This window comes from Rattus rattus, chromosome 9, assembly GCF_011064425.1.
Source record: "Rattus rattus isolate New Zealand chromosome 9, Rrattus_CSIRO_v1, whole genome shotgun sequence".
Taxonomy (NCBI): Eukaryota; Metazoa; Chordata; class Mammalia; order Rodentia; family Muridae; genus Rattus; species Rattus rattus.
The window spans coordinates 61,680,007-61,705,699 of NC_046162.1; the positions used below are offsets into that span (position 1 = coordinate 61,680,007).

The 25,693-nt window shown below is 52.1% G+C and overlaps 3 protein-coding genes across 13 annotated transcripts; 2 read left to right on the forward strand and 1 right to left on the reverse strand.

The window, feature by feature from the left end:
• The first annotated feature begins 4,681 nt into the window (after positions 1-4,681).
• Positions 4,682-5,611, forward strand: LOC116909546 (RNA-binding protein PNO1-like). The gene has a single exon (XM_032913162.1). It carries the CDS (start codon positions 4,693-4,695, stop codon positions 5,446-5,448), a length of 756 nt encoding a protein of 251 aa, XP_032769053.1. The 5' UTR covers positions 4,682-4,692; the 3' UTR covers positions 5,449-5,611.
• A 5,278-nt stretch (positions 5,612-10,889) lies between these two features.
• Rundc3a (RUN domain containing 3A) lies at positions 10,890-20,013 on the forward strand. 9 transcript variants are annotated; one of them, XM_032912153.1, is made up of 11 exons: positions 10,890-11,252; positions 14,991-15,106; positions 15,456-15,604; positions 15,756-15,841; positions 16,561-16,650; positions 16,749-16,829; positions 16,981-17,146; positions 17,253-17,410; positions 18,009-18,170; positions 18,268-18,374; positions 19,421-20,013. In XM_032912153.1, the coding sequence occupies exons 1-11, from the start codon at positions 11,146-11,148 to the stop codon at positions 19,561-19,563; spliced, it is 1,365 nt and encodes a 454-aa protein (XP_032768044.1). In that variant the 5' UTR covers positions 10,890-11,145; the 3' UTR covers positions 19,564-20,013. The 9 variants fall into 9 exon arrangements, with proteins under 9 accessions (XP_032768044.1, XP_032768046.1, XP_032768045.1 ...); XM_032912155.1 differs by having other exon boundaries at positions 18,033-18,170; XM_032912154.1 differs by having other exon boundaries at positions 15,471-15,604.
• Positions 20,014-20,716: 703 nt separating this feature from the next.
• Positions 20,717-25,491, reverse strand: Slc25a39 (solute carrier family 25 member 39). 3 transcript variants are annotated; one of them, XM_032912164.1, is made up of 12 exons: positions 25,183-25,491; positions 24,019-24,118; positions 23,839-23,898; positions 23,672-23,716; positions 23,322-23,455; positions 22,628-22,695; positions 22,384-22,508; positions 22,017-22,190; positions 21,609-21,718; positions 21,352-21,433; positions 21,192-21,272; positions 20,717-21,090 (listed from the first exon to the last, which is right to left on the reverse strand). In XM_032912164.1, exons 2-12 carry the CDS (start codon positions 24,101-24,103, stop codon positions 20,975-20,977), a joined length of 1,080 nt encoding a protein of 359 aa, XP_032768055.1. In that variant the 5' UTR covers positions 24,104-24,118; positions 25,183-25,491; the 3' UTR covers positions 20,717-20,974. The 3 variants fall into 3 exon arrangements, with proteins under 3 accessions (XP_032768055.1, XP_032768054.1, XP_032768056.1); XM_032912163.1 differs by lacking the exon at positions 25,183-25,491 and adding an exon at positions 24,856-24,993; XM_032912165.1 differs by lacking the exons at positions 22,628-22,695; positions 23,672-23,716; positions 23,839-23,898; positions 24,019-24,118; positions 25,183-25,491 and having other exon boundaries at positions 23,322-23,410.
• Between the last annotated feature and the right edge of the window lie 202 nt (positions 25,492-25,693).

Below are 25,693 nucleotides of genomic sequence, written 5' to 3' on the forward strand. Positions count from 1 at the left end.
TGTGCTGATAACCAGGTTCTGTCGCTTGAAGTCCGGTCCCCCAGAGGGGTTTAGCCTCACTGATGCTTTTGAGGGTGACTGGGGTCCACCCCAACTCTTTGAGACTTTTGTGTGGGGTCCACACCAACTCTTTTGTGTGGGAAGCAGACCTGATGCTTTCCCTCTCAGTCAGCTGCTAACCGAGAATTCACCAAGCAGCCTGAGTCACGAGTTAAGGGAGAGGAGCGGGTCTAGCTGAGGAGATGGTCTGGGGTCCGTCTTCCTGCTTGTGCAATTTGCTTGTGCCCTTCCCACTTACACAGGTCTCATATTGGATGTGACATCCCCATCATCCGGGGTTACTGCTGGGACCACCCAACCTTGTGACTTACTCCCACCCCACCCCCACCCCCAGAGCTGAGGTCGGAACCCAGGGCCTTTCACTTGCAGCAAGCGCTCTACCATTGACTGAGCTAAGTCCCCAACCCCTTGTGACTTGTTTCTAAAGAACACAGCTCATTATGGACAGCACGACAATGATTGAGTCTCATTAGCATATCAAGTATATCAAGATCTTGTTTTATTGCTCAGGTTAGCCTGCAACTCAGGACGCTCTTGCCCTACTCCCCCAGGAGTGAAGAGGCTTACAGGCATGGCCAGTTACATCTCGGCTACACCAGATTTTTTTTTTCTCTTTTTTCTTTTTTTCCGTACCCTCTCACTGCAGATGGTGTGGCCTCATTCCAGAGCCTCGTCGGGTTTGCCAGAGACTTCCTAACGCATCGGTATGACTCAAAGCCAGGCAGCGTTTGCTGGGTTATAAGGACTCACGAGGCAGGGAAATTACATCTTAGCTTAGAGCTGAAAACCCCTCTTATTTGGGGCCTCAGTAAAAACCAGCAGCCTTCTGAGTTACCCAGTAAATAGGCAGGAGCTGCATTTTCAAGTATAGTCTGTTCTAGCTCAGAGAGCCGAAGGAATCTGCTAGACTCCCTTAACGGTAGAAAGCCAGCCCGTCGGATGCCTACAAATTGCACACAGACCCATGATTCTTTATAGCGTTACTTCCCCCCTGTAGCAAGCAGAGGCCTCTGAGAGCATCCAGGTCTCCTGTACATCAGGTTCAGCCTGCTCATCATACCAATACAGCGGATGAGGAAGATGTCCCGTGGAATACCAGAGTGGTCCAGGTCCCCTCGGACTCCTGCAGCAGAAAGCAGGAAAGCCCCCAGGGAAAGTGACCGTGAATTCCTCCTGTTGTCTGCCCCCTGGGAAAGAGAAGGGCTGCGAATCTTCCATCACCAAATCAACACCGACTTGCTACCGCCTCTGGCTTGGTGGTTCAGCTGGTACACTGCATGGCTGTGTTCACCTCACCTGCAGCCCTCTATGGGGATTGAAGTTGGATGGGACAGGTAAACAGAGACCTTTTAGGTACCACCATGGCTGTGTCCCTTATAGCAGCATGTGGGACAAGGAGTTATTTCTGATATCCTATTTCAGCAGGAGGGGTTGTCTTCCTGTGTGATTTTTCTTACTTTTTTTTTTTTTTTTTTTTTGGTTCTTTTTTTTTCGAGCTGGGGACCCGAACCCAGGGCCTTGCGCTTCCTAGGCAAGCGCTCTACCACTGAGCTAAATCCCCAACTCCACTTTTTTTTTTTTAATATTAAAATTATATTTATGTATGGGGTGCATAAGCATGTCATTGGGTACATGTGAAGGTCAGAAGATAATTTACAGCATGAGAGTTCTGGAACTTGAACTCGGGTTGCCCAGCTTGGCAGCAAGCCCCTTGAGCTACAGAGGTTTCTGGTAGCTACTAAGCACATCGATCCCAATTATGTTCAGGGACCGAAGAAACGTCCACTGACTGTGGTCAGATCTCCTCTGACCGTTGCCTTCTGCAATATGTCCACTCTGCTAAGTATCTGTGATGACATATTGGTCCCCCAGTCTCAGATTCTATACTCAGGGCCTTATAAGATCTGACGATTCCCCCTGCCCAGTGTACAACAGTTCAGATAAATGGCTTATTGCACCTTAGAAGAACTGTGGTGTCAACAACTTCCTATAGTATTGGAAGACTCCAGAAGGGAACTGGCTTCCCCTTCACTCAGTAGGCCGTGTATCTGAAACATGGTTGGACCTGGAAACCAGGTAACGCTTGTGATTTGCCTTTGACTACTGGCTGCTGTCGGCCTCTTGCTCTGACTTGCTTGCTTACTTTGTGTTTTTATGACCGAGCTTCTTAGTCATGCTGGTGAATGAGCGACTATGTGTTGTGATGACCACACGTTGTCTTCTGGTTTCTGTTCTGAGTTCCTGTCAAAACCACTGACTCCAGGAAGTCAGGGCCTGAACGGCCTCCACGCCCACCCAGCGCAGCCTGCAGAGGACAGCTACCACGGAGCTGAGGACGCCATTGCTCTACGCCACCTGCCACACTTATGGTTTTATTGACGGGAGCGTTTCTGGGTCCTTGAGAGAAGTGTGGTGGACAGCAGTGTTTTCTCATCTTATATGATATGAATTCTATGGTGCATGCCCACCTCTATGGGCTTCTCATTCCCCTTCCCTGCAGAAGTTCCAATGTTCCCAACTCATTAACTAACACCAGTGTTTTGACCATGCTACCCAGTGATATTCAGCAACTGCCTTCAGGAGTCCTTGTCAAACCTTTAAAAGGTTATAGCTAAGCTTGTGTGTAGTGTTGCATTCCCATATCAATCAACTCCTTTCTATTCAGCCCAATGTTCCAGCTCCTGATTCCAGTACGGTACTCCCAAATCCCTACCCAAGCACGCTCTTCCGATGTCTGCTGGGGTATTAATCAGACCCCGCAGCCCTCTTGTGTTCCCACATCTGGGAAAGTTCTTCCACACTTTGTCCATGATAAGACTTGACCATAGTGATTGGTTGAGAGCCGTGGAGCCAGGTTCAGGCCTTGAGGCAGGTATCATTTTGTGTGGTGTCTCCCACCAAGGAGGAGGGGCTACTTCTTTGGCTCTAAGGATTGGGAAGAAGCCTTCCTCAGGAACCAGAATTTACAGTCCGGTGCCGGGTCTCAGAGTAGAGTCTGCTCCTTCTATTAGTGGGCTGTGAGCTCCTAGGGGCGGTCTCATACTTTCCAAATCAGATTGCAGGATCGATTTTCAGCACATTCTGCTTCTATAGGTTGCAGGAGATGTAACGTGTTTCCTTAGATGTTGTCATGGAAGACTTCTGGCTTTTATCTATATCCCAAGTTTGTAATTGATTGATGAGGAATCTTTTTCCTTTTACGTTTTGATGACATCAACAGCAGCCAACTTTTTCAAAGACAAGTTTTCACTATGAAGTCCAAGATCCTCTTATTTCCTGAATGTCAGGGTTACAGGAATGGACCATCTTACTATACCCTGTTTTGTTTTGTTTTGTTTTTTACCATTTTTATAACCACTGGTTACACTGGTTACTTATACTCAACTATTAGAGCAATTGCATAGGTGTTGCCTCTATCAGCACGGGTAGGGGTCTTACACTCCAGTGGCATTAGCTTCCCATTCATCTTAGCAATGGAATTCTGCCACATGGAGCTGCCATATGGGTAATGCTCGATCCAATCCATAATTCTGTTCTGGGGGGTCTGCTCCCTAGGACAACTTGGATATCAAATGCTATTGTTTGGGCATCAAATGCTATTGTTTGGGCTTCCTCCTAAAAGTAGCATCTGAGTCAAGGAGTCAAAGGCAAGTATTTACTTGCAAAGTGATGTTAAGAACACCCAGGAATGTGACAGGAAAAAGGGTACTTGGTAGTACATAGAGTACTACCAAGCAAGTTAAGGCTGCAAGTGATCACACCGTAACTAGACTCTATTGGCAGGAGACAAGACACACTTTGGTTGGATGCAACAGAGAAATCAATCTGGAACTGACCTGGAAACTTCTTCCCTGCTGGCTAGCTTTAAGAGTGATGGTGTTATTCAGAACACTGGGGGAGAAAGGACTTCAGCTGTATTACTAGTATGAGGATCTGCATGCTATGATACCAACGTACCAGCAAGACATGCTTCCTAGAACCATAGAGGCATAACTGCTGTGGGGGTGACAGCCAGTTTCTGTTTGGACTTGAGGCCTGCCCCATTGGAGGGAGTGCCTGTTTGGTATTATAAATCCACCTCACTGGTCATGAGAATTCAAAGATCTAGTTATCCAACCAGGCCCCGAGTGGCACATGCCTTTGATCCCAGCACTTAGGAGACAAGAGGATCTCTGTGAGTTCGAGGTCAGCCTGGTCTACAGATGGAACTCCAGGACACGGAAAAACCCTGTCTCAAAAAAAAAAAAAAAAAAAAAAAAAAATCGGGGGGTTGGGGATTTAGCTCAGGGGTAGACGGCTGCCCTAGGAAGCGCAAGGCCCCCACACCCAAAAAAAAAAACCAAAAAAAAAAAAAAAAAATCGGGGTTGGGGATTTAGCTCAGTGGTAGAGCGCTTGCCTAGCAAGCGCAAGGCCCTGGGTTCAGTCCCCAGCTCCAAAAAAAAAGAAAAAGGAAAAAAAAAATTAACACAATAAAGGAAATATATAAATATCTATATCTGGCCATAAAAAAATTTGCTGGGCACACAGCCCCGTGCTTCTAATTCCAGTATTTGGGAGACTGAGGCAAGAGAACTATAATTTGAGGCCAGCCTGGACTACAAAAAGATCTTGTCGACTTATCCGGGTTGAACATGGCCGAGATGGAGACGCAAAACACCGGGATGGAGGACGGCTTTACTCCGGTCACGCACAGAGGGGGCCGCCGGGCGAAGAAGCGACAGGGTGAGCAATCGTCAGCGGCAGGACAGGATGGAGACGCTGGACGCATGGACACGGAGGAGGCGCGGCCGGAGCAGAGGCCGGTCTTCCCGCCGCTCTCGGGAGATCAGTTCCTGACTGGGAAAGAAGAAACGAGAAAAACTCCCGTCCCAGCTAACAGATACACACCGTTGAAAGAAAACTGGATGAAGATATTTACCCCGATTGTTGAACATTTGGGACTTCAGATACGCTTTAACCTGAAATCAAGGAATGTAGAAATAAGGACTTGTAAAGACACCAAGGATGTCAGTGCCCTGACCAAAGCCGCCGACTTTGTGAAAGCCTTTGTTCTTGGCTTTCAGGTAGAGGATGCGCTTGCCCTTATTCGTCTAGATGATCCCTTCCTAGAATCTTTTGAAATAACCGATGTTAAGCCCCTGAAAGGAGACCACCTGTCCAGGGCAATAGGAAGAATCGCTGGCAGAGGAAGCAAAACCAAATTTACCATAGAGAATGTGACACGGACACGGATCATTTTGGCAGATGTGAAAGTTCACATTCTCGGCTCTTTCCAAAACATCAATATGGCAAGGATAGCCATTTGCAACCTCATCCTAGGAAACCCTCCATCAAAGTTGTATGGCAATATCCGAGCTGTGGCCAGCAGATCAGCAGATCGGTTCTGATTCCCACCTAAGGTCACGCACGGGAGGGATTTCCCAGCCACCTAAAGCTCAGGTTCCTTCTCAGCTCTCAGCCAGAGCAGAAGCAGAAGTGGAAGGTTGAACAGAACTTGAACTCCGCTGCTTCTTGGATAACTTAAATATGTAATACTGAAAAGTACAACAGTTTATACTTAAAAGTAAACCACTGGGGGTTGGGGATTTAGCTCAGTGGTGGGGTTGGGGATTTAGCTCAGTGGTAGAGCGCTTGCCTAGCAAGCGCAAGGCCCTGGGTTCGGTCCCCAGCTCCGGAAAAAAAGAAAAAAAAAGACAAAAGAAAAAAGAAAAAAAAAAAAGTAAACCACTCAGGGCAAATTCGCAGTTTAAAACCTTGTCATTTAAAGGCAACTTCATGCTTACAACTTTTTGATTATAGATTTACAGCTAAACTTATAAACTTATATAAACTCTGAAATTTTTAATTAAAAATGAATCAGTTCTTGAAAGGAAAAAAAAAAAAAAGATCTTGTCTCCAAGAAGCAAAACCAGAGGGGTGGAGAGATGGCTCAGGGGTTAGGAGCACTGACTGCTCTTCCAGAGGTCCTGAGTTCAATTCCCAGCAACCACATGGTGGCTCACAACCAACTGTAACGGATTCTGGTGTATCTGAAGACAACTACAGTGTACTCATATACATTAAATAAATAAAATATTAAAAAAAAAAAAGAAGAAGAAGCAAAACCAGGAAGACATAAAACAAAACAAAAACAAACAAACAAAAAACAACAACAACAACAACAAAAAACCCAAATAACACAAACAAACCAAGGACTGTAGAATCCCTGGGAATAGAGAGTATTTGTTTTTGTGTGTGTGGTTTATGGAGGAGAGCATGCGTGCATGAGTATAGAGACAATGGATGTCTTCCTCTATTCCTCCTTTTTTTTTTTGTTTGTTTTTCAAGACTCGATTTCTGAGTGTAACAGCTCTGGCTGATTTGTAGACCAGGTTGGCCTTGAACTCACAGAGATCTGTCTGCCTCTGCCTCCTGAGTGCTGGGATTACATACCCAGCTTTCGTTCTTTTTTGAGGCAGGATCTCTATAGTGGTTTGAGTCAGAGTGGCCCGATGGGTTCAAGTGTTTGATCCTTAGGGAGCGTCACTATTAGGAGATGTGGCCTCAGAGGAAGTACGTTACTTGGAGAAGGGCTTTGAGGGCTCATAATGCTCAAGCTATGCCCAGTGGGTGGACAGTCTGATTCTGCTCCCCTGTAGATCCAGATATAGAGCTCTCGGCTCCTTCTCCAGCACCACGTCTGTCTGCCGGGACGCTGCCGTGATGATAATGGACTGAGCCCCTGAAACTGTAAGCCAACCCCAATTAAATCTTTTCCTGTTGTAAAAATATAATAAAAAGTAAGTATTGGTGTCTTTTACCCCACTAGGTCCTCACTGTGGCGTCCCAAGATATCTGCTAGATATCTTGGCGAAAACACATCCCAGCCACACTTTCCTACACATAAAAGAACACACAACACAATAATCTTAGATCCAATTGGTAAGATATAATTGCCCACTTAAACATACAAAGCCTGGTACTATCCATCCCTTGAGAACATTAATAACAACCTGTAAATACATGGAGCAGAATCTTTTTTTTTTTTAAGGTTTTATTCATTTATTATATATAAGTACACTGTAGCTGACTTCAGACACACCAGAAGAGGGCATAGATCTCATTACAGATGGTTGTGAGCCACCATGTGGTTGCTGGGAATTGAACTCAGGACCTCTGGAAGAGTAGTCAGGTGCTCTTAACCGCTGAGCCATCTCTCCAGCCCCACAGAGCAGAATCTTAACGTCACCTGCCATCTTGTCCTGCCACGGCTTCTCCCCCCTCTCTCTCCTGTCTCTTCTTCTCTGTCCTAGTCTCCTCCTCTTCCTTCAAACTTCTCTCCCGCCCATCCTTCCTTCTCCTCCAATGACAGGCCTCCTTCTATCCTGTACCTGCCCCTCACCTGTACTTTACAAATTCAATGGGGAAAAGGTTCTGGTCAAGTCACCTGATAACTGAGTATGTGACTAGGTTGCTGTCCTGGGGCAGTGGAATTAGCATCAAAATACAGATAACTCCAGGGCAAACCACAACATTTTCCTTTATAAGAGTTGCACCTTGTCTCTTCTTGTCGTTAAAATCCTAAGAAATTCTCTCACTGAACTTGGAGCTTGCCCGTTCCACTACACTAGCTGTCCAGCAAGCTGCAAGAGTCATCCTGTCCCCATCTCCCTGCCTTCACCAGACCGGAGTGACAGGCACATCCTGCCAGCCCATCTTTTAACGTGAGTGCTGGAGATCTGAGCACGGGTCCTCTTGTTTGCACAATAAGTCTCGTGCATGCTTTCAAAAAATAGTTTCGCCTTCCATAGTCTCTCTGACTATTCATTTTCCTCTCACACTTGACTCAAGGACTGCAATGTAGCCATCGGGTCACAGGACTCTGAAGAAATGGAGGGTGTCAGCCCCATGGGGGGACGGTCCTGTTGCCGAGAGACTTTGGCACCACTGTTGGCTAAGGCACCTGAGCATCCCCCCGTGGCAAAGGACAGTGGTGTCTTGTCGAGCAGAATCACGGAATTGTTCTTGCTCCAACAGGTACAGGGAGCTGTTTGGAAGCTGAGCGAGGAAAAGGCAGAACTTACCTCCACTGAATACTTATCTTTCTATCCAAATCTCCCTGGCGTACAGCTGAGTTATGACTCTGCTGCCTCTTTCCCCAGACCCCATCACTTGCTTTCTCTAAGATTCTGCTAAAAGGAGATAGCGAAGGAGAGCGGAGGGTAGGGGGAAGGAGAGTTAGTTTAGTTAGCTAGCCACCATTTGCTCTGTTTGGGAGTTATTCCACCACTGCACATAGTGTCCAGCCTTGTGCTTCTTCCTATGCTCTCAGAACCATTGAGATGGCTTTGAGCAGGAAGCTTCTCGAGAGTCTCGACCATGCAGGTTCCCAGGGCTCCTCTGGTCCCCAGTCCTGGCTGCCAACTGCTACTATTCTTGTGTTGTCTCAGTATTCTCTTCTCAATGCTCTTTCTGTACCCCCCCCGAACCCCCTGAACCAGTTTCTTGTATTTAAATCCCCTCTACTGAGGCACACGATGCACTCCCTGCTTTCTTGACTCCACCTCATCTTATATATAAGATTATCCTCATGGTAGAATGGATACGCATGCCACAGACACACACTGAAGTAACGCACAAGAAAAATTAGTCTCCTAAACAAATGTCGAAAGAAGTAATCACTGGCTACGTGTGGCATCACACGTCTTTAATCCCAGCACTCAGGAGGCAAGGGGCATTGGATTTCTGAGTTCGAGGCCAGCCTGGCCTATATACAGTTCCAAGACAGCCAGGGCTACATAATGCGACCTTGTCTCACAAAAAGGAGGAAGAGGAAGAAGAGAGGAAGAGGAGGAAGAGGAAGTAGTCACGTCTCCCTGTATATCTTTCTTTAGTTCTATAAAGTCTCAACACTGGGAATGTCATATTGTTGAACACACAGGTGATAAATCTATCCTGAAAAGGAAGGAAGCGTATAAGTCAGGATATGACCAAGAATAGGTCATGCTTCTTGATCTCCAAACGACAGATCTGGGTTGTAACTCACTGGTACTTGTCTAGATGTGTGAGGCCCTGTGTTAAAGCCACAGCACGGGGGTTGGGGATTTAGCTCAGCGGTAGAGCGCTTGCCTAGCGAGCGCAAGGCCCTGGGTTCGGTCCCCAGCTTCGAAAAAAAAGAAAAGAAAAGAAAAGAAAAAAAAAGCCACAGCACAAGGGAAAATGTCTTACTAGAAATCATTTATCAAAATCTACAACAGACATAAACCAGACATATAGACCAATGGGGTAGAGTAGAGAGCTTGGCTACAGAGTCTTAGGTATATGCTCAGATCATTTTGTGTGTGTATGACAGGGCCGATCACTGGAGAGAAAGATAGTACGTGATACTGTTTCCGAAACTCACGTTAGTGAAGCCTTTAAAGAGGAAGAAAACAGGGAATCTGGGGGTTCTGTTCAGTGGAGGAGCACTTGGCTAGAACCCACAGGCCTTGGGCTCAATGCTCAACAGTGAAAACAGAAAAGAAGAAAAGCAGCCAGGCATGGCGGAAACACTAATAGGATCCAGAGTTCAAGATTACCCTTGGCTTCAGATCAAGTTCCAGTCCAGTCTCACAGAAAACTATCTCAAAATGTACAAAGGAGCTGGGCACGGTGGTGCATTCCTGTGCTCAGAAGGCAGAGGAAGGGGGCTCTCAGTGAGTCTGGTCCTACAATGGGAATTCCAGGCTAGCCAGAGCTACATAGTGAGATCCTGTCTCAAAACAAAACAAGCAAATAAGCGAACAACAAAACACAAAAACATACAAAGGCATTGATTTGACACCAAAGACAAGAGACCACAACAAAGGCCAGGTTGGACACTTCATGGAAATTCAAATTTTTCTGAGTATCAAATGGCAGTATCAACAATTTTAAAAGACGACTCACAGAGTGGGAGAAAGTGGTGCAAATCAGATCTGATAAGTCATAGATATCCATAATGTATAGTCTTACATTCCACATTAAGAGGAGCTACCCAATCGAACACGGGCGATGTTCAAATCCTGGAAGTGGTTTACCCAGGAATGGAGCAGGCAAACAAGGACGTGAAGAGCAACATGGGAACCCAGGGTAGCACAGAAGCCAAACTGGGCCTTCAAGTCCCGCCCAGCTAAAAGCTAACCATTTTTGACGGCCCTCCCTATCAATGTAAATCTACTTAAATCCTTAAATCTACTGGTCGGTGAGCTGCTGCTAAGAACCTGCCTGGAGTCCAGGACGCCAGACTGCCAGCAACCCCAAATCCCTATCCTGAGTGGTTCCAAGCTCTCGACTCAAATGCTTTCGCTGAGTTCCCATCCTCCACCCGTGGAGAGACTGGCTTGCTTGGCTAGCGCAGATGAATGCAGCCCCCGCAGAGGTAGACAGAAGAGGCAGCTTCTGTGCTGCCTTTAGTTTCTGAAGTGTTAGCACCTTAATGCCACCTTCAGTCTCTGAAAGTGGCCTGGGTCGGGCTGACAAGTCAGGGATGAGTGGATAGGGGGTAGGGGTGGGATAAGGAGGTGAGGGTCTCCATTCTTCAGGGTACAATGAGAAATCTAAGACAGACAGCACCGACTTCAGGTCAGAAACAAGGGAAGCGTCAAAGCTGAGATGCCAGGCGAGGATCCCCAGCCTTGAGTGTGGGGGTGGAGAAAAGGGCCCTTCTCTATACAATCTCTGTTGTCTCTCCGGGGGACCCCCTCCGCTCTCTCAAGGGCCTCAGTCCTTCCCCTCCCCCAAACCCTGCGCCCTTTGTGGATTGGTCCCAGGCTGCCGGGGCGGGGCCTTATGGCCCTGACGTCACCGGCCGAGGAGGGAGGGGGAGACGGGCGACTGGGGGAGGGGGGTGACGAGCCCCGGCTCAGCACCTCGGAGAGCTCCCTCCCCGGCCTTGTTTTGCTCCGGAATCGCTGCTGGGGGAGGGAGCGAAGGGGCTGGCCCTAGGTGTGGAGGCCGAGGGATGGCAGTGAAGAGGACGAAGGGCCCCCGGGGGCAGAGGGCCCAGGCGTGATCCTGCGAGGGGGGCCGGGGCGCCGGGTGGGGTGGGGGGCAGCGGGCGGCGGCAGTAGTGGCCGCACATCTGGATGGAAGCGAGCTTTGTCCAGACCACCATGGCTCTGGGGCTGCCCTCCAAGAAAGCATCTTCCCGCAACGTGATCGTGGAGCGCAGGAACCTGATCACCGTGTGCAGGTGGGTGCCGCTAGCGGTCGGGGTGGGGTGGGATGGTGAGAGTGGTTGGAACCGGCTAAGAAATCTAAGGGTTGAGCATGCCCATGAGGATGCTCTGCAGCCGCTGAGAAAAGGCAGGGCAGCAAGGGTTAGAAGGAACGCGCTCTCTGTCCTTCCCGGGTCCGGAACCGGGAGGCAGGCTGAAATGTCGGTCCTTATTCTTCTTGGCTAAGCCAGGCCTATGTCTGGCCTGGGGTTTGGGGGGGATGAAGAGAGTTTAATTGGCACTGCAGTTTCCTGTGAGAACCAGGAAGTGACATTGTGTATGAGTGGGGGAGGAGGGAGGATGGCTGGCTCTCTTCCTGGCAGTGGGGGCAGGGTGGGCAGAGGGGACTCAATGGGGCTGGGGGTGGATGTCCTCCAAGTCCCCTCTTGCCACCTCTGCCAGCATGGCCTCTTGGAGCTTTCCTGAGAGACTTTCCTATGCTCGGCCCTAAAGCAAGGATGGTGTTTCTGGGTAGCAGCAGCCAGTGACAGCACCAATTGTGCACAAAGGCCCTGAACCCATCCAATGAAGAAGGTGAGGGTACTCATTACCTTGTTCTAGGAAGGCAGAAGCTGAGGCTCTGAGTCCAAGTGACGATTGGGAGCCCAGATCCCTAAATCCCTGAGGGTGGGGCGGTTGCAGGGCTAGGAAAATTCTCCTCTTTCTTGGACACCAGGAAGTAACCCTTCTCACTTCCAGCCTTCAGTGACTCACCCTCCCTGCCCTGCCCTGAGGCCCGAAAGCCACCAGCTATGCAGGCTCTCTCCCAAACCCCCACCTGTCCTTGCTGCTCCCTCTGGGATCTCCACGCCAGCTGCCTTCTCCACCTGCAGCCTCCATGTTCAACGGGGTGCTGCGTCTTGGCTCATAGTACTCCTGGGCGCAAGACTGAGTTGTCCTTTCTTGCCAGCCCCACTTCCCTGCTCCTTCTCCTGGAAGTCATGCCCACCTGATGCCCAGTCTCCCGTTACCCAGTGTTCCTTTGGATTCTGAACACGTACCGAGCCATGTTGCCTCTGTGTCAGAGCATCCCTTTCCCTGTGTCTCATCCCCCTGTGAGAAGGTGGCTGCAGTGTGCACCTGTGACCTAGCCAGGAGCGCAGATGCCGTCCCTGCCTTTCGTACTCCAAACCTGCCTGTGCGGTTTCTGCCCTTGGAACTACAGAGTCCTAGGATCGAGTTTTTGCTTCAGTATTTATCTGGTCAACACCGGGGCAGTCTCCTAGTCCTGCTCTGAGCCTTTGGTGTTTTTTCTTAGGTTTTGTATCTTAGGTGTAAAAGCCACACCAAAGAATGGGTCATGGTGTGTCACATTAGATACTAGCCCGTGCCTGGCACACAGAAACATCTCAATGACACCCTGCTGGCCCCTCTCTTGGCAATCTAGGTGCATCTTTTTCTCTTGCCTGCCAGGAGAACTGTGTAGGAAAAGGAGAAAAAGCCACTCGACCTGAGTCGGAGAAAGAGAGGTTCAAGGGACTTAGAGGTAGCTCAGAGTGGGGAACAAGGAATAGTTTACGGGCTTGGGGATATGACAAATTCTCCAAATCCTGAGGGACCCTGCTACCTCATTATTGTCACGTGGTTCTCCTCCAGCTTCCAGCAGCTCCCTTTAGCAGGCTGAGGGCTCCCCTGGGCCCTGGCCTCCCTGTCTCCATGGTAACCCCAGCAGCTATCCTCCTCCTAACCAGGACCACACCATGGGGTTCCTAGAGGCTCGGAGCAGCTCTCCGCTCCCCCCAGGACAGACAGCAGATGGTTGCCGAGCTGACCAAGCCCCAGGCCTCTACTGAAGTCTGACCCAGATGACCACAGATCGGTGGTGTGCAAAACAAAGCCCAGTTGCTGGCCGGGCCAGCCTTGCCTCCTCACCTGGCCTGTGCCCAGTAATCAATACACTCTCACCTTCTCCTACCCTTCTCTGGGATCTGAACCAAAGTGGAATGGGGCAAGTGCTAATATTTCTATTTGCACCCAAGGAAAAGGCTTTGAATCCAGCAGCCTGCTTCCCCCTAGCACAGTCTAACACTGACCGATCTGGTCTCAGGCTCCATCCCCTGGTAACCCCAAAGGAAGGTGATGGGGAGGGGTTCCTGGTTGTGCTGTTTTCTTGGGAGCCTTAGTAACTAGTGCTTAATGACTGGAGGCTTCTAAAGTAGAGGTCAGAGGTCACTCAGCTCCTCAGTAATTGTATATTTAATTTTTTTTTTTTTTTTTAAAGGCAGGGTCTATTGTAGTCCTGGCTGTCCCCTAATACACTGTGTAGAGCAAGCAGTCCTGGAACTTACAAATCCTCCTGCCTCTGCCTCCTGAGTGTTGGGATCAGATAAGGCATGTGCCACCATGCCTGGCTAGTACTTTCTTCTTTAATATTACATTTATTTATTTATCTATTTAACCGTGTGTACATGTGCCACCGTGTGAGTATGGAAGTCACAGGACAGCCGACAGGAATGGGCTCTCTCCTTCCACCATGTAGGTCTTGGGAATGAACTCTGGTCAATGGGTGGAGGGTCATGTGCCTTTATCCACTGAGCCAGCGCACTGGCCAAGCCTTGGTAATTAGAACAGCCAATGGGAAGCTGTAAAACAGAGCAGAAAGAGCCAAGGGTGGAGAATGGGCCAAAATGCTTGCCTCGTCCCAAGTTAAATGACTGATCAGTCTGTCTCAGAGCCTTTAGCCTTCGTATCTGTAATATGGGGCAGGTTGTCATGAGAGGACCTATCTCCAGGGGCTGTGGTGAGGACGTAAATGTGAAATGTAGTTCTGGGCACCCTGCATAGCTTGGTTAAACATGGATAGAATAAAGGGACAGACCCAAGTCCCTCCTGTATCCCAGGGCACCCGGCTCCTGCTGTCTCCTGAAGCAGAGCAGTAATGAGATGTTAGGAGGCTCGCATCCTCTCCCTGTTCCGCTCCACTGCATAGGTGGCGAATGGAGACTCTAGCTCGAGGATGGTAGAGGATGCAGAGAGCAGTGAGGGCTGCTTGGCTCCAATCCCTTGGCTTCGCCTGCCTCCTTTGGCTATCTTCCTTCCTGAGAAACCAGTGTCTGGGTCCCCAGATCCCTTCCAGGGACCCACACCCTGCCTTGTGCCCCCACACTCCAGGCTCCACACTGCCTCGCTCTGGGGCAGCTGGTGTGTGGGTGGCTGAAAAGAGGGGGGAGGAGGGAGGTCCCAGGGCTGAGTGTCCACCTGGTCACGAATGCATGCCTACACTCCTGGGTGTGGCTCATACATTCTGGTACAGGTGAGCCCCCCACCCCCAGAGAGAGGAAAGCTCCTGCCGACAATATCGAAAGACTATTTGGGGGCACGGGATTCACACTGGCTTCTGACTCCTGGTTGAGTGTCAATTCACACGTTTGAAAAATGCCACTCGGAAGGGTGGCAGGGACAAAGCGTCTAGGGACTGTCCCCTAGCTCTTGCTGTCTTTTCTACATTTCGTCTTACCCTCTCTCATACCTTGTCCCCAGAGCTTCCTTTGTCTGGCCACCATGTCTTCTGCATCACTTTTCTAGTCAGCCCCCTACCCAACACCCTCCATCTCCTCCCATCTAGCCTGGAACCTTCTTCAGTCTAGATCCATCCCCCACCCCCCGCCATTACACCCAAGCCCTTCATGACCTCTTCTCTGCCTTTTACTCTGACACCCTTCCTCCACTACCCCATCTGACCCTCCCTTCCCCCTCCCCTCCCTCCAACCCAGGTTCTCTGTGAAAACCTTGCTAGAGAAGTACACAGCAGAACCCATCGATGATTCATCCGAGGAGTTTGTTAACTTCGCAGCCATTTTAGAGCAGATCCTCAGCCACCGATTTAAAGGTAGGCACCTCACCTACCCCTTCCAACCCTAGCCTGTGGCTTCCACCAACCATCCCGCCCCAATATCCTCTATGAAGTTCTAGACCCCGTCCCTGGTCCAGGGCCTCATTCTAGACCCTACAGAGAGACTAAAGCATGGTGTTGGGAGTTTGGGGAGAGGGTCACGTGCTCACAGCACTCCGTCGCCTTGCATGCAGCTCTCCCTCTCTGCTGGTAAGCCTGCTGCTTAGGCTGGGGGAGGCAGGACACGTGTGTATGTTGGCTCGAGCTCATGCATGCAAGTGCTTTGTGACGTGGACCTTTTCCAAACTCCTCGGTATCGCTGAGTCCCCTCCCTGCCCTGGCTCAGCTTGTGCCCCAGCAGGTCCAGTGAGCTGGTTCAGCTCAGATGGGCAACGGGGCTTCTGGGACTATATCCGGCTGGCCTGCAGCAAAGTGCCCAACAACTGCGTAAGCAGCATCGAGAACATGGAGAACATCAGCACAGCTCGAGCCAAGGTGAGGGGCCATGACGGGGTCAGCACACCTGACCCCTGCTCTGGATATAGGGGTCCAGTCCTTACCCTTTGCCCAAAGCACTCAGAATGTGGACCACACCAGAGGGACAATAGGTTCCTCTGGGACAATTAAAGGTGATCGTGCTTTTCAGGGCCGGGCGTGGATCCGGGTGGCTCTGATGGAGAAGCGTATGTCAGAATACATCACTACAGCTCTGCGGGACAACCGAACTACCAGGTCAGACCTCTCAGACAGTCGTATGCATATGCATTACCTAAGGTGCAGATCCCCATAGCAAACTTCAATACCTGGACTACAAGTTCCAGCATGCAATGATAACTGGCTTCCCCCAGATGACATGGTAACTGGACTACAGAGGCCTCAGTCACAGGCCATTTTACTTGGCCTTATGCCATGACCTACCACACATATCCCCGCCAGCTCTGCAAACAAAGGCAGTCACTCTGTTCTTGGGTCCCAGTGTGCAGAGCATCAGTGCTTAGAGTGGGGTTTGCTGAGAAGTTGGGTCCTGAGGATCAGAGATCCCAGGGCAGAATGTGCCAGTGTGTGTGTGGGGTGGTGGTAGAAGGTATTGGAGGTCTCCCCCCATTTGACTTTTTTAATACTACATTCTATTCCTAGAGTAAGGTCTCTTTTGAGGACCTCACTTACTGTGTGACAAGCACTAAGACTAAGACCTGCTCCCTGCTTTAAAGGATTGAGGTGACCCAGTGCTTTGATAGTGGTTGCTTAGCCCAGGGAACAGAAAAGTTTTTTTTGTCAGGAAACAGGCACCGTGATCGGGGCGGGGTCAGGTACCAGTCAGTGACAGTCCAAGGAGGTGCTGAGCTGGAAGGAGTCTCCTTCCTCTGTGAAAGTCTGTAATAAATACGCCAGGCAGAGAAACCCTGGGTCGGGGGAGGTTCCCTGGAGTCTCAGCTTTCTTCTCTCCGCAGACGGTTCTATGACTCCGGAGCCATCATGCTGCGAGAGGAAGCCACTGTCCTCACAGGGATGCTGATCGGACTCAGCGCCATCGACTTCAGGTGGGGTCTGCTTGGCGGTGGTGAAGGGGATTTTCTCACCCACAACTGTCCATCGCCCCTCATTCCCTCCCCCCACCTCTGTGGCTCTTCTGCCCCAGCTTCTGTCTAAAGGGCGAAGTTCTGGACGGGAAGACGCCGGTGGTCATCGATTACACACCCTACCTAAAATTCACCCAAAGGTGAGCAGCCCGGTTATTGCGGTGGGTGAGGAGATGGGTACCGGAAGGGCGCTGAGTGTCATCCTGGTGTCACTGCCCAAGGGTCGGAGTTGGGGTGCTAGTGGGGCGAGGCGGGGCGGAGCCGGCCCCACCCACTGCTCCCGCTCCTAAGCTACGACTACCTGACGGATGAGGAGGAGAGGCACAGTGCAGAGAGCAGCACCAGCGAGGACAACTCACCAGAACACCCCTACCTGCCTCTCGTCACCGATGAAGACAGTTGGTACAACAAGTGGCACAAGATGGAACAGAAGTTTCGCATTGTCTACGCACAGAAGGTGCGCGGGGCGAGGCGCGGGGAGCTGGGCGCTGTGGGGGCAGGGCCTGGGCTGGGACCCCAGCCGGGACCCCTTTGGGTGTCCGGGCTGAGCGGGCGCCCCGCAGGGATACCTGGAGGAGCTGGTGCGTCTGCGCGAGTCGCAGCTGAAGGACCTGGAGGCGGAGAACCGGCGGCTGCAGCTGCAGCTGGAGGAGGCAGCGGCACAAAATCAGCGTGAGAAGCGGGAGCTAGAAGGAGTGATCCTGGAGCTGCAGGAGCAGCTGTGAGCCCGCCTCCCGCCCTGACCCCTGTGAACCCCAACATGACTCCATTGGTGGGATCATGAGGACATCCAATTCGCATCAGCCCACTCATCCCATCCCCTTTCCCAAGATCCTGTGGTTGCCAAACATTACCTGCCCCCCACCTTAAAACCTGGCAGCTTCCAATACCCATCAGCTAGCGACACCAAGCATTCCTCACAGGACCTAAGCAGGCTTGTTTTATTGTGCATCATCCCCATTGTACAGGCCTCTGATAGGCATCACCCAGTGACACCCCCTCCCCCAACCTGGAACATTACCTCCCCGAACCTGACCCAGCTAGCTAGCACAAACCCCACCCCTTCAAGAACACCCACCCTTTCTACTCTCCTCCCAGACAACATCCCAACTGATTTCTAAACACTCCATCATTAATCCTGGCCACCTTACTAAGGAGCAGAACTTGTGAGCCTCTTACCTCAGAGATCCTAGTGCCATAATTCCAGACATGTGCCACCCTCCCTGAGCAGCATATATCCCCATTTTTTTACCACTCAAATTTCCTTTCTAAACCCTGGCCCCCACCTTTGCTGAGTCTTGCTTCCCTCTCCCAGCCAGGCCTGATCCCCCTCCCCCTCCCAGGACAGGTCTGATCCCCGGTGACCATGCCCCCCTGGCCCAGGGTTCCAAGGAGCTCACCACAGCCCTGGTCAACCAGTGGCCCTCCCTGAGCACACTCAGTAGACCGGAGGGTGCCAGCAACTCCAAGCTATTTCGGAGGTAAGCCTCAGCCGAATGCTGTCCCCACATCCCAGTCCCAGGAAGCAGGGCCTGGAGCTGTGGGTAACGCCCCATACCCTTTCCTGTTTTGCTATAGACACAGCTTCATGAGTACGGAGCCACTGTCTGCAGAGGCCAGCCTGAGCTCAGACTCCCAGCGCCTGGGTGAGGGCAAGAGGGACGAGGAACCCTGGGGCCCCATCGGTGAGCACACCCTGCCCACACACTTCAGAAAGTGGACAGGCCCGGTAGTCAGGCCATGGCTGAACCCCTTTTTCTCTCAGCCCTTCCTGTACTTATATGCCAATGAGGAGCTTGGCCTGGGGTTTCAAAAACGAAAAAAAAAAGTCCCAACTTGGGCTGTACCTCTTCAACCTTTAAACTTGGTCAGCCTCTGTACTTTGCTGACCCATTATTTCCATCTGCAAATGAGGGATATTGGGAACAGGAACCTCCAGGGTGCATGTATGGAGAGGGCTCAGTGGCTTTTTTGTGTCATGACATCCTCACAGGGCTACTCCCGGGACTCCTCAGCCTAGTTTGTTCTTCCCACACGCACACTGTGAACTCCTGCCTGACCAATGTTTCCCCTTTTCTTTGGCTGCCAGGAAGCTCAGAACCAAATTAGTGGCTCCCTCCGAGTGAATGCCCAGGACTTCAACGCATGCGTTTTGTGTTGACCCCCCTCCCCCGCTCCACCTTGGTTACACCCTTCCTAGTTTCCCCCATGCCTGGACCTCCTGTCTTTTTTTTCTTTAATATATAGATATATAATTATACTGTATCAGATAACTTGACTTTGAGGCAAGGCAGGCTTTGGACATGTAACCTAACCACACTGTTTGTGACTGTGTGTGTGTGTATGTGTGTGTGTGTGTGTGTGTGTGTGTGTGTGTTGTCTCCCCCACCAGACTGTGAGCTCCACGCGGGCAGGGACCATGTCTTGTCCATTCTCTGTATCCCCAGAGTGTGAAACAGAGCAAATGCTCACTGTATGCTTAATAAATGAACAAAGAGAGGCTGAACCTCAGGGGGAGACAGAGACATAAATTGATGGTTTATGACAGTGTCTCAAGCCCTGTGCAAGGGATGTTCAATCAAGGTTTAATTAAAAATGGCTGATGCTGCAGAAGAGGCCGTGTCTCCTAGGGATGACCTGAGAATAGCCCCCTTTCTGCCCACCAATGAGGACCTCCTCCCCACATACAGGCAGACCGGTTAGCCCAGCCTTACCCGCCCTCTCTCCCCAGGGAAGGACCCCACGCCCTCCATGCTGGGCCTCTGCGGCTCCCTGGCCTCCATCCCCAGCTGCAAGTCCCTGGCGAGCTTCAAATCCAACGAATGCCTGGTGAGCGACAGCCCTGAGGGCAGCCCAGCACTCAGCCCCAGCTGAGGAGCAGCAAGGGCAATGCCAGCCCCACCTGCCAGGGGCCATGGACAACTGCCACCTTTTGAGTCCCCCAACCCAGGCCACCCTTCAAGAACAACACCCAGCTAGCCTCAGGTCCCAGCTAGCCTCGGGTCTCTAGGGAAAGACAACCTGAGCCTCTTTCCTGCTTCAGCTTCCTGCCAAAGAGGCAGGAGCTACATGGGGAAGTGGTGGGGCCAGGAGGGACACCCAGGTTACAGGTCGTCAGTCCCCTGGGGAAGCCACTCCATTCTGTGGTCCTGAAGGCTGCCTGGTTCCTTCTGTTCATCTTCCACACTTGCCTCAGAAGCAGGTGGTCCAGCCCTGGCATTCCTGCTGCCCTGCCTCTGGTCTAACCCTGTGTACCCTCTGAAGTCACCCTTCCTCGGTACCTATGCGGGGAGAGATTAGGCAAATAAAAACCAGAGGACTGAAGTGGTTTCATCTGTTGGAGAATGGGGTAAGGGCTCCACAACAGGGTCTCTTGGCCAAGGTAACCACCCCAGAAGGAGCATGTGCCCTGTGGGACCACATGGGGCCATAATTCAGGGTGTGGGCTTCGGCGTCTGGGTCTGCAGGTGCATTCTGGATCTGACCCCTCTAATACTTTAATCCCTAGCAGAGCCCTGAGGGTGTGCCTTAGTGGGTTCAGTGCCTGCCATGGGCCTAACCAACTTACAACTTTGGGATGGAGCCCAAAATTGTAATTATGCCAGAGCTGGCAAGAGGACAACCCTGTCCCAATGACACCACCTTAGCATGTTCTTGGGGAGATGGCTCCTTGCTCTCACCCCAACACAGTGGGTCCCACATGAAAGGACCTCACTACCTACCACACAGGAAACTTTTCACCCCTATCGTCTGGGTACCCCACGGTGGGAAACTTGTAAGACAGGGTCTCTGGCTGGCCCAGAACTCACTAAGTAGACCTGGCAGGCCGCAGATCTGCCTGCCATCAACCCTCTGGTGCTGGGACTGAAGGTGCCACCACACTGGAGATGCCAGCCTTCTCTGTTTTTCTGTGAAAACACACCTGGCCTGGTACTCAAGGCGCTCCTCCTGTCTCAGCCTCCCATGTGTCTAACTAGAGACCCCCCACATGTGCACACAAACCCCCAAGACACCTCAGCCACAGCAGTGCACAGAAGATCATCATCTTTAGACAGGGAACAAATGGCTGGGAATTCCGCCTGGCCCGAGCTCACGGCTCCTCAGGGCCAAGCTATAACAAACATAAGGGACACAAAGCAGGGAATCATCAGATTTGGTCTCGGAGGTGGGGGAGGGAAACAGCAGGAATCCAAGTGAGGACAGCCTAGGTGGCTGGACTGGGAGGGAAGGCACTTGGCTCAGTCTCCTCTTCCCACCCGGGCAAGAGCCAGTTGCTCCTCAACCTTCAGTGGCCCAGAGGCTGCTCCTGGTTGAGCCTGTGGAAGAAGCTTTTGCCAAACTCGTAAGTGCTGATCATGATGGCGCAGGAGGGCGCAGCCTTGATGATCCTGGGGAGGAAACCTGTGGTACAAAGACAGACCACGGTTAGGGGGCCAGGCCCCTTCACATACACGACATGGACGTACATCATGCATGGAGTGCATGCACAGGCAGGCACTCACCTGCAAAGAGTCCCCTGGTGCCAGATTCAGCCTGGATTCTCCGAAGCAGGAGCCAGGTGGAGTCAACTCTTGGCGGCTTCACTGCAGATGCAAGGCCCAGCTCAGTCGGACTCAGTTCCGGGCCCCGGCCTGACCGACCCCCTCACTAACCCCAGCTCACCTCTCACAGCCTCCACGGCTCCCAGTGACATCTGTCGCTGTGTCTTCACCACATCGAAGGGTAGGGTAAGGGTGGCAGCCACCTGGTAAGGTGAGGAGAGGCCTCAGCTCCATTCCTAGGCCCTGAGAGGGACTAAGGCATCTCAAGGGCAGCTGAGGAAAGCAAGCAGGCTCCCTGGAAGGTCCTGCTATGTGGAGACCTTCGGGCACTCCTGTAGGACACCTGTGGTGGCCTTACCCCCAATGCAGTCAACTCACCATTCCTGAGATGCCACCAGCCACAAAGCTGATGCCAACAGATGTCTGCTCTTTCGGTCTTGGCCCATTCAGCTGGCTCTTCACCAGCTCATAGTTGAACCAGTATAGAGCTTGGGAAATAGACACACTAATTAAACCCGGGAGCCAGGGAAGGGGGCTCCAGACTTCTCATCCCACCCACAGCACACCATCCCAGGTGCAGGCTTGCCTGCTCTGAATCAGGCCCTCCTCAGGACTTAGTTCAGGAAAACCTAGGCAAAATCCTAGCTTCCTGCTAGATCCGTCCTTATATAATGAGGGACCCAAGGCTCAGGGAAGTGAAGACTTCACAGCCATTTTAGTAACAGAGGGACTTGGTTAAACGTTACCAAGAGCTCTTTAACCCAGGCCCTGACCCTGAGTGCCTACCTGAGAAGGGTACATCTCGAAGAGCTGTGGGACCCCAGCCCAGCCACAGCGAGCGCCAGCCACCCTGAGCCACGGCAGCTTGAACACAGGCAGCCAGTTCGCGGTATGACACATGCTGTGCCTGCAGCTTGGTCCGCACAAGCTCCAAGGGGCTGACCACTGTCACAGTGCCCACTAGGGAGGAGAGGGTTGGTAAGACAGTGGAAAGAGGTCAGGTCACAGACGCCAGGCATTAAAACCCAGCTCTTGCCCCACGGTCTGAGAGTTTAATATACTCCCCCCCACACACACCCCCCCCAGGCTAGCAGAGTCTGGGACTGGGACCCAGGAGGGACAGAGGAAGGTCAAGGGCCAGAGCTGTGCTCACTTCGGGCGAGGGCACCAGCCATCATTGGTGCGTAGAGGTCAGAGGTCAAGGACTGACCACATAGGAAGGCCTTGAGTTGGTCATAAGCAGTAAAGTAGATGGCAGTGGCTGGTACAGTCATCACCCTGGGAGAATGAAGAGGCCAGGAAAATCACTTAAGGGCTTCCAAACCTTTCAAGCACCCCATTCCCCACCCTGCCAGCGGAGTCAAGGGAAGGCAACGCCCCATGACTAGGGTACTCACAGGGTGGCTGGGAGGCCGCTCCACAGGGTCCTGGTGCCCTCGTGCCTCACAATCTTCACGAAGGCATCCTGACCAAGCCAGCAGCAGCCCAGGGGAAAGAAGACAGACATGAACCAGTCTGCAATGGACTGGGCTCAGCTTCTGCCCATAGTTCTGAGTCCTGAGAAGAGCCAGTTAGCTCGACACACATGGCCCCCCATTTAGTTCTAGGTGGACTTCTAGTCACACCCCAAACATTGAGGAGGTAGCTGGACGGGTGGTGCTGCACATCTTTAGTCCCAGCACTCGAGAGGAGGAGGCAGTTGGATCTCTGGGAGTTTGAGGCCAGTGTGGTCTATTATATAGAGAACCCTGTCTCCTGCCACCTCCGGCTGCCACCACCACCACCATCACTACCACCACCACTACCACCCACACACACATACACACAAACAAAACAAACCCAAAACCACAAAAAAAAAAAAAAAAAAAAATCAAACCTTAGGGAGGGCTAGGGTGCAATTCAGCAGTAAAACACCCCTAATATGCATTCAGGTATTATGTCCTGGTTTTGGTTCTCAGCATCAGGACCAAAAAGCAAGCCCTTCCTACACTGAATAGCCACCCCATTGGCTTCACACTGCCCACACCTGCAGCCTAGCCAAATCGAGTCCCTCAGGGAAACACGGATGTGTGTCCTTGGTACAGAGCTTACCAAGGTGCCAGTGAACCGTGTAGGATCCTGAAACCAGGTGGCGCAGCGAGTACCATTTGGGCACAGGTACAGGGGCTCCAGGACACCATTGCAGTACAGGAGGCACTTCCCTGGGGACTGTAGAGTGGAGGGTGCTGGAAAGAGAACGGACATTAGGAGGAGAGGGCCTGGAGCTTTGCAGGGCGACAGGGCTGGGCCGCTATGCAGATATTCCTGTGTGGGACAGAAGGCTGGCTCATATCATCTCAAAGTATGCACTAGTCTATGATCGTGGGGACCCCAGGTATTCTAGGGACACTCAACACTTCTTCCTTGGGCCCTCCCAGGGACCTGGGGCTCAGGGCACTCACATTTGGTGTAGGAGAGACTCCAGAATCTGGAGGGAGTTGTCAATTCTGAAACACAAGTCAGCCCTGGTGGTCAGGAATGCTGCCTCCCCCACTGGAACCCCATTTCTGGGAAATCATTATTTTGTCAGGCAGCTCCCCTTGGTCTGGTTCTAAGTTCTGGTACTTACCGCTGGCTACCGTGGGTCTCTGAGACTGAAGGCGGACCTTCACCACATCCAGGGGTGTCACTGGGGAAGGAGGTAAGTTTGAAGGTTCCTTCACCCTCTTCTTCATTAGAACCAAACTGCCTCCAACCTCAGTCCACATTAACCCCCAGCTACCCACACCCCAATCTCCCCAGGTCTTACTGAAGAGGGAGGTGACCACAGCCCCAGCTCCTGAGGCCACCATCTGCTGAAGGGGGCTAATGCCCCCAGGATCCTGATCATCCATCTTTGAGTTTCAATCCTGAAAACACACACCACAGTTAAATGGAGCTTAAGCCCATGACAAGAAAGGCTTGGGAATGGGGGAGCAAGCATAAAGTAAAATGCTCTGGGACTTCAACAACGGCACACTCATCCAGAGTTTGCCTCTATAATCTTTGAAATCTAGAAACGTGCTCACTTTGCCGAGGGGGAAACTAAGGCTCAAGGGTTGCTATGACCTTCGTGGTTACGTCATTCGTTTAGAAAGAAGATAGAATAGCCGTTGGCCAATGGTAGTGATGGCCATTTCCTCAGCCACATGCTTATTATGCTCCTCGGGATCTCAGAGGCCAAAAGATCAAAACGCCTGAGCCCTTCCACCCAACATCTGGGCGGGCACATGAACGCCCTGGGCGAGGAGAGGTCGAGTCCGGCATCGAGAGAAACGTGTAAACAAATCTGCTGATACAGAGGCAGGTCCATTTTCTTTCCCAAGATTGCTGGCCCTCCCCCCACACCGCCAGCCCGTGGCCAGACGGGACAGGCCGTAAGGCCTGAATGAGAGGACATTCTCTCTCTGCCTCCTCTCTCTCTTAAATACAAGCCGTGGAGACGGAAGCAGAGACCCGGTAACAAACCCTTTCACCGAGACTCGGCCGCACTCCATGCCCAGGCCCAGCAAAAAGGTTCACGGCGAGGCCCACCCCTTCCCATAGCCTCGATTCGCCTCCCAGCCGGGGACCCTCAGAGAACCCACTCCATTCCTGGCCCGCCCACCTGGCTCTGAGCCGGTCCTTGCGCCGCGCCACGCCAGGGGCCTGGCGGGCCCATAGCGGCTCCGCGGCCGGTGCAGGGTCCGCGCGTGCCCGCTTCGCACAGCGGCCGCCTGGGAGAGCGGTGGGGCCGACTCCGCCCCCAGCAAGCTAAGCCCCGCCCCGTGGCCGACCGGCGGCGCGCACGGAGTGCAACGAGGTCCGCCCACTCGCGGCCCTCCCCCTCCCACCGGAGTCCCGCCCTTGCGCCGCGGCCGCGTGGGCGGGTCCCCGCGGCCCCGCGCTCCTTGCGGCTCGCAGGTCAAGGTCGCCGCCTGGACGGCGCTTGCACCTGGCCACAGTAGCTCTCCTGTGCCCGCGCCCCGGAGGAGCGCTGCCCGGAGAGTCCAGACTTGCGATCGCTGGAACTTTCCAGACCGCGTGGGTATTGCTGCTCCGCGTCCTATAGAAGGCAGCTGCCGCGAGGGTCGGTTCTTCAAGGTCATCAGAGTGTCGGACAGCAATGGCAAACTTCTGCCCACTTAGCTCTGTGGCGGGAGTTTACAATTTATAGCGAGCGTGTTGGCAGGAATTACCATCCTCTTCATTTACGGATGATGAAACGGGGTTGCAACCCCGGAAGGCTTTAGGAACTGCAGGGCAGCCCTGTTAGCCGACCTGTAACCTGGGCCAGGCATGGTGGGGCCTTGGGCCAGTTTACAGGACCTCTTTGGGCTGAGGATTCCAGGGACACGCAGAGCGTAGAGCAGGGAAGAAAACCCGTGTTTCGCGACAGATCTTAAGAGTGTTAACACTTTCAAAACTTAAGGGTTGTCTTTTTTTTTTTTTTTTGAGACAATCTA

Bases quoted from the DNA above. Each gene is read 5' to 3' on its own strand.
- LOC116909546 (XM_032913162.1), top strand. From the start codon at position 4,693: ATGGCCGAGATGGAGACGCAAAACACCGGGATGGAGGACGGCTTTACT.
- Rundc3a (XM_032912153.1), top strand. From the start codon at position 11,146: ATGGAAGCGAGCTTTGTCCAGACCACCATGGCTCTGGGGCTGCCCTCC. The intron at 17,411-18,008 runs GTGAGCCCGCCT...TCTCCCAGCCAG, and splicing joins CTGGAGCTGCAGGAGCAGCT to GCCTGATCCCCCTCCCCCTC. The intron at 18,375-19,420 runs GTGAGCACACCC...CTCTCTCCCCAG, and splicing joins GGAACCCTGGGGCCCCATCG to GGAAGGACCCCACGCCCTCC.
- Slc25a39 (XM_032912164.1), bottom strand. From the start codon at position 24,103: ATGGATGATCAGGATCCTGGGGGCATTAGCCCCCTTCAGCAGATGGTG. The intron at 23,456-23,671 runs GTGAGTGCCCTG...TTCTCTTTCCAG, and splicing joins GAGTCTCTCCTACACCAAAT to CACCCTCCACTCTACAGTCC. The intron at 21,273-21,351 runs GTGAGCTGGGGT...TTGCATCTGCAG, and splicing joins AGCCGTGGAGGCTGTGAGAG to TGAAGCCGCCAAGAGTTGAC.